Source organism: Otolemur garnettii, unplaced genomic scaffold (genome assembly GCF_000181295.1).
Source record: "Otolemur garnettii isolate 467f Iridium unplaced genomic scaffold, OtoGar3 scaffold00093, whole genome shotgun sequence".
NCBI lineage: Eukaryota > Metazoa > Chordata > Mammalia > Primates > Galagidae > Otolemur > Otolemur garnettii.
Window position 1 is genome coordinate 6,818,600 of NW_003852488.1, and position 6,714 is coordinate 6,825,313.

The 6,714-nt window shown below is 35.1% G+C and overlaps 1 protein-coding gene across 1 annotated transcript in view; it reads right to left on the bottom strand.

Annotated features, from left to right (window-relative positions):
• The window catches only part of SCLT1 (sodium channel and clathrin linker 1), a 162,204-nt gene that overhangs the window by 1,270 nt on the left and 154,220 nt on the right, over positions 1 to 6,714 (bottom strand). The window contains exon 19 of the mRNA XM_023516581.1: positions 5,938 to 6,033. Within this exon, the coding sequence (XP_023372349.1) occupies positions 5,938 to 6,033 (96 nt within the window). The remainder of the gene's footprint in view (positions 1 to 5,937; positions 6,034 to 6,714) is intronic.

The window sequence follows — 6,714 nt, forward strand, 5'->3', positions numbered from 1 at the left end:
CGCCACAACGCCCGGCTATTTTTTGGTTGCAGCCGTCATTGTTGTTTGGCGGGTCCGGGCTGGGGATTCGAACCTGCCACCTTTAGGTGTACGTGGCTGGCGCCTTAGCCGGTTGAGCTATAGGAGCCGAGCCTATCTTCATTCTTTATGAGGTTTTTGTTCTCAGTCCTTATGTTAAACATTGTTATTGTTATTAAAAACAAAACCCAAAAAATACAAAGTACAATGCATCACAATTTACAATTATTGAAAATAATCTTATTGGAAGGGGTTTTATAAATGGTCATTTTTATATTCATTTCTACGTTACTTTTGATAACTTTTTTTATGCAAAGGGAGTTTTATTGCATACACTGACATATTTAGGGTAGGTGGGAAAAGACACAAATAAACCTTCACTATATTAGTACTAGTGAGCTATGGGGTACATTGCATTATGTGTACAGAGTCTGATTAATAATATACTTCTATTAATTTCCTAGTTTCTAGTGGGAATTATGTATTAAACATGACCTAACCTGGCTTCTACATTACTATGGAGATCATGCATTCTAACATGTGCCCTGTCGTAAGCAGACATAAACACATTCTTTAGGAAGGGCAATCAGTTCTCTAATCGTCTAATAAAGGCAGAAGTTCTTGCTTGAGTTCATTTCATTCTAGACCTTCATCAACAGCACTATGAGAACCTGGACCAAAATATGTGCTATTCTAATTTTAGAGCAGAAAGACCTTGAAAGGAATTATGACTATATAGTCATAATATGAAATTCTCATACCAAGAGTTTGCCTTCTCTATGTTTTATAAGCTAACACATCTTAGTATAAGCAATATAACCAATTTTCCATTTTCCATTATAATTCAAATATAAATATTTAGAAGAATAAAATTTGATTGTTTTCTCAAACATTAAATTCCAAAGAATAATTCAGGAAAGTTCATGAATATTCATGGGTTTTAAACAATGCATCTCTCAGTTTTCAATTTAGTGAACATTAATATCTGGTTAAATGTATGAACATAAAACATAAAACATACAAATATGTATGAATTTCAATACATGATGCTAAAAGGCTCAACTTGATCAAGTTGCTAATGACAACATAAATAAAACAGGGCTAGAGTACATTGGTCTTTCACCAAAATGGCAAAATGTAAATATATATTTCCAATAAGTTAAAATGGGAGTGAATTTATCTCTTACAATAAAGTTGCTGACAAGCCTACCAACCTTAAAATAATTTTAATGGATATACTCTTGATAATTTAAAATGTCTATTACATTAGAGAAAGGCAGGTCAAATATGACATTCCACAGCTCAGAGTGGTATGTAGTGTATTTAGAATTTTAAAACACATTTCATAGATGGACCAAAAATACCTAGATAAAAGGTAATCAGAAAAGTGTCTAGTCTAAAATAAAACTAAGTGTGAGCCAACATAATGCAGACTGATAATGAAAAGATGATCCTGTATCACAATGATAAAAGTCTCATAGGAAAATAATCTTTAAGTATTAATTGGAATTGATAATATATACACATGATAAAAAAGATCTAACAGTACAAAACAGAATACAGCATAGGAAGTTTTCACAACACTGTCTTTCATTCCATAGCCCTCTCTCCAGAAACAATCATTATTTCCAGTTTTATAGTATATTTCTAGAGGCCGGGTACGGGCTCACGCCTGTAATCCTAGCACTCTGGGAGGCTGAGGCAGGTAGATTGCCCTGAGCTCACAGATTCGAGACCAGCTTGAGCCAGAGTGAGACCCCGTCTCCAAAAATAGCGAGATGTTGTGGCAGGCACCTGTAGTTTCAGCTATCTGGGAGGCTGAGGCAATAGAATCACTTAAGCCCAAGAGAGTTTAAGGTTGCTATGAGCTGTGATGCCATAGCACTCTACCAAAGGTGACAAAGTGAGATTCTGTCTCCAAAAAAAAAAAAAGTATATTTCTAGAAATATTCTAAATGAGAATATATGTAGCTATTTCTTTACTCTTTGTGTTTTTATTTTTTTTGAGACAGAGTCTCACTCTGTCACCATGAATAGAGTGCAGTGGTGTCATCATAGCTCATTGTAACCTCAGACTCCTGGGCACCAGGGATCCTCCTGCCTTAGCCTCCTAAATAGCTGGGACTATGGGTACACACCACAAAACCCATGTAGGTTTAAAAAATGTTTTGTGTGTGCCTCTTTGTCTACTTGCTGTGGCAATGGAGGCCAGTTTACTGCTGATGAGAATATTATCTTGTTCTCTAAACCTGTATCTTGCTCTTACCTGGTAAATCTACCTTTCTTATCTTTTTCTTTTTGAGACAGAATCTCACTCAGTCACCCTGGGGTTGAGTGCTATGGCATCATAGCTCACAGCAACCTCAAACTCTTGAGCTCAAGTGATCCTCTTGCCTCAGCCTCCCAAGTAGCTGGGACTACAGGCGCCTGCCACAACACTCGACTTTTTTCTTTTTCTTTAATTTTAGAGAAAGGGTCTTGTTCTTGCTCAGGCTTCCTTGCTTTAACTCCTGAGCTCAGGCAATCCATCCACCTCGGCCTCCCAGAGTGCTAGTGTTACAGGAGTGAGCCATTGCACCTGGCCCTTTTCTTTTTCAGTAAAATTTTTTTCATGCTTGCCTTAAATGTGTGTGTGTGTGTGTGTAGACAGGGTCTCACTCTTGCTCATGCTGGTCTTAAACTCTTGAGTTCAAGCAATCCTCCCTCCTTAGCTCCCCAGAGTGCTAGGATTATAGGAAGAACCCACTGTGCTGGGTTTTCAATCTTTTTTTAATTTAAAAATCATAAAATACTATATACACTTTTGATGTTATTCTTTTCCCTTCCTAAATGATTTATCTAGAAACAGCTCTATATTAGATTTATTTTACTCCTCTTAACAGCTGCAAACTATTCCGCTGTATGGCTACTCCATAATTTAACTGGTCTTCTACTATTGGGCATCTGGACGGTTTTTAATCTTTTCCAATTAATAATAATGCTGCAATTAGTATTTTTACATGCTTACTTCCTAGCAAAGATCTTTCCAGGTGCAAGTATAGGTCAAAGGCTGTGCACATTTACAATTTTTGAAAGATAGTGTGAAGCTATGCCCTAAGAGACTGTACCAATATGTACTAATGTCAATGATGTGTGAAACTTGCAGCATAATGCATTACCAAACTTCATGATCTGAAAGGTAAAAAATATGTGGTTATAGCTGAAATTTGTATTTGTCTTATAGGTGAGGACAAACATTTAAAAACATGTTTTAAAGCCACCTTTTCTGTGAATGTCCTTTATCCATTTGTCTACTTGATTGTGGCACTAGGTTTTTTTGTTTTTACTTCAGTGCAATTTGCCTGTTTTTAGGATATTAATCTTTTGTCATATGTGTTACAAGTATTTTTCCCTGCCATTGGCATTGACTTTTCTGATGTAGAAATTTGAAACTGCATGTGGTCACATTTCTAACATTTTAAAATAACTTTTAGATTTTGTGTTGTTGCATAGAAAGGCTTCACCATGCTGATTTAAAAAAAACTTCATACTGTCAAAAGAACACAGCATGGCATTCAACAGTTTAGTCTTGAGTGATACACTCAGAATGGATGGATAACACATGGACAAAGTTAATCAGAACAGCACGTTGAGAGCTTGACTGAATCGGTAAAATATACATCTTGTAGTGGACCAATAACACGATAGATACTGAGGTGTCAGAGATGATAATTTTTAAATTCCTTTCATTTTATTAATTATGTCCTTAGTAGGATATTATTAATATTTCTAATAGAAGTTCCAGTTTTATAGGAAAATGAGAAAATTAGAAAACATTAAGAGAAAGCAAAGATACAGATGAAAAAAGTTGAATATTGTCTTATAAAGAAAGTTTATCACTTGGATTCATTTGAAATAGAAAAAGTATTAACTCCGGAGAAGAAATCCCTTTTTTTTATGAGGGGAAAATGTTGAATGATTACTTTCCACCTTCAAGGAAGAACAAAATGGAAGGAGAAAAGGACAAGGAAAAATCTGTTACAGAACAATTTGTGAAGTGGTTATTGACAAAGCATTAAAAAAAAGGCTACCTCAAAGTGATGAATTTTTGTCATTGGAGAGTTTAACAAAAGAATCATCAGTGTTGACTGTTAAGGTTTAATTCTGTTTGAGGAGTGGCTACTAAATTAGATGCTACTAAATTATATAACTACAGTTTATTTTTACTATAAAACTCAAGGTAGTTGATCTTAAGTGGGCATTTCTTTACCATATCCCTTAAGAAAGGTAAATGTGAAGCTTTAAGGATTATGATGTAGTAATATAATTTCTTATATATCCATGTAAATATCTACTTACCACTATGGCAAATGCTTTACATGTGTTAACTTTTTCTATCTTTCAGTAATTGCACGAGGGAGGTATTATTATCCTACACTAAACATGAGCAAACTGAAACTTAGAGAAGTTAAACTTGCCCATGGTCACAGGACCACTTAATGGCAGCTGGTGATTTGACTGATTGTAAATTGCTGATACTGCCCAGCACTTCTTGATTCCTGTTACCTTATAATCTGAGTGAATGAATTCTTGAATGATTACTGAATCCATTAATTAAAATTATTTGACAATGTTATGATTACTTTCAAGGAGAGAAAAAAAAGACAAATTATTATTGAGTTTTCCTGTGCCATGCAGTGTTCATACCAGAAATAAATTTTAAAAATCTATAAGCATCATGAACATAAACTGAATTCAGGTGCTTTACTTTGTATAAAATGTTATTGCAGCTAAGAAAATATTAACTTTGATCTCAATACTACATTTGTAGCAAATGTAGTTAATAATACAGTCACTTGATTTGTTTTTGTTCTCTGCCGGCCCTATTTACCTATTATAGCTACCTATCCATTTGTTTCTAGCCTATCTTTATAATCACCAAACTGGTCTCATTTTGTTCCTAATAGGAGGGACTACTGCTCCTACTTTGGAAAAAATAGCCCATTTCATTTATATGTTGCATACATATTATGATAAATCACCTCTTTGTATTTCATTGATGTTCTGTATGTTCTATTCTATTTTCTTTTTCTACTTAAAACTAAAACAAAAACAAGGGCAGTACAATTTGAAATGTTATAGAACAATGTTACCTACTTTCAAACTTGGGGAAATTTTCTTTTTCTTCTTCCTTTCTTTTCTTTTTCTGTCTTCATTAATTCATTTATTTAAAGAGACGGAGTTTTGCTCTGTTACCAGGCTGGACTGCAATGGCTCAATCAGAGCTCATAGAGCCTTGAACTCTTGAAGTGATCCTCCCATCTCAGCGTCTCGAGTACCTGGGGTTGCAGGTGTGAGCCACTGCACCTGGCCTTCTGCCGAGTTTCAGACGGAACATAATTCTGGAGCAGTGTTGTCTAATACTACCTTTTTGTGATGACAGAAATGCTCCATATCTACACTGTCCAATATAACGGCCATAGCTACATGTAGCTACTGAGCATTTGAAATCTGGCTAGTGTGAGTAGGGATCTCAATTTTAAATTTCATTTCAGTAGTTTCAATTTAAATAACTGTGGCTGTGGCTAGAGGTTGCCAGAGTAGACAGTGTAGTTCTAGAGGTGTCAAGTGAAAGATACTAATGTTTGTTTTTGTTCCTAAAGTTTACTTTTTTTTTTTTTTTTTTCCCCAGTTATTGGCTGGGGCCAGGTTTGAACCCGCCATCTCCAGTATATGGGACTGGTGCCCTAGTCCTTGAGTCACAGGTGCTGCCCCCCTAAAGTTTACTTTTTCAAATTAAAATATTAAAGGGACTAATTTTAAATAGGTTAACCAAGTACAAACAAAACTACTAGTTCTCTGAGAACTTCTAAGAAACCTTTTTTTATCTTTAAACTGCTTAGACTATTTATTATTTGGGATAATGAGGCTGTTCCCTACCTGCTGGGAAGCTGAAGCAGCTCTCTCTTCAGCCTGATTTAGACGCCTTTGAAGTCTGTTGGCTTTTTCTTGATTCTCTAGAATTAACTTTTCATTCTAGTAAAGAGAAATATAAAACAAAACAAATTAGAAATCCATATGTGATATGGAGATGTTTTGTAGAATAATCAATGAAAAATCTGGACATCAATTTACCACTTATAAAGTACAAAGATAATATATCTCCAAATTCACATTTTTCAAGTTATAAGCTTCAAAACATAAAGGTGGTTTAACATTCTTCCCATCAAAGAAAATGAATTAACAAATTCAAAAGCAAAGTGAATCAGTAGTTAATATCAAGATTTTAAATTTTTGATCTTATGTTAACCCTGAAATGCTAGATCATTGCTTCAGAATCACCTGGAGAATTTGTGAAAACACAAGACTTCTGGGCATTACAAAGCAGGACTTTAGTAGGGTTGAGATGAATTCTGTTTCTGTATATTCCCCCAGACATTTGCATACTCCAAGGGCTATTACGAGTTGATGGTGTCCCCACAAAAAATGCCAAATTTCTAACCCCCGGTACCTGTGAATGTGATCTTATTTGAAAATAGCCTTTGCAGATGATCAAGTTAAAATGAGGTCTTTAGGGTCAGCCATCATTCATATTATTGGTGTCTTCATAAAAAGAGGAAATTTGGATAATAGTTATACAGGTACAAAGGGGAGACAGTGTGAAGACACAGAGAGAACGCCACTTAGAAGCCAAGAAACACCTGAGGCTGCCATATG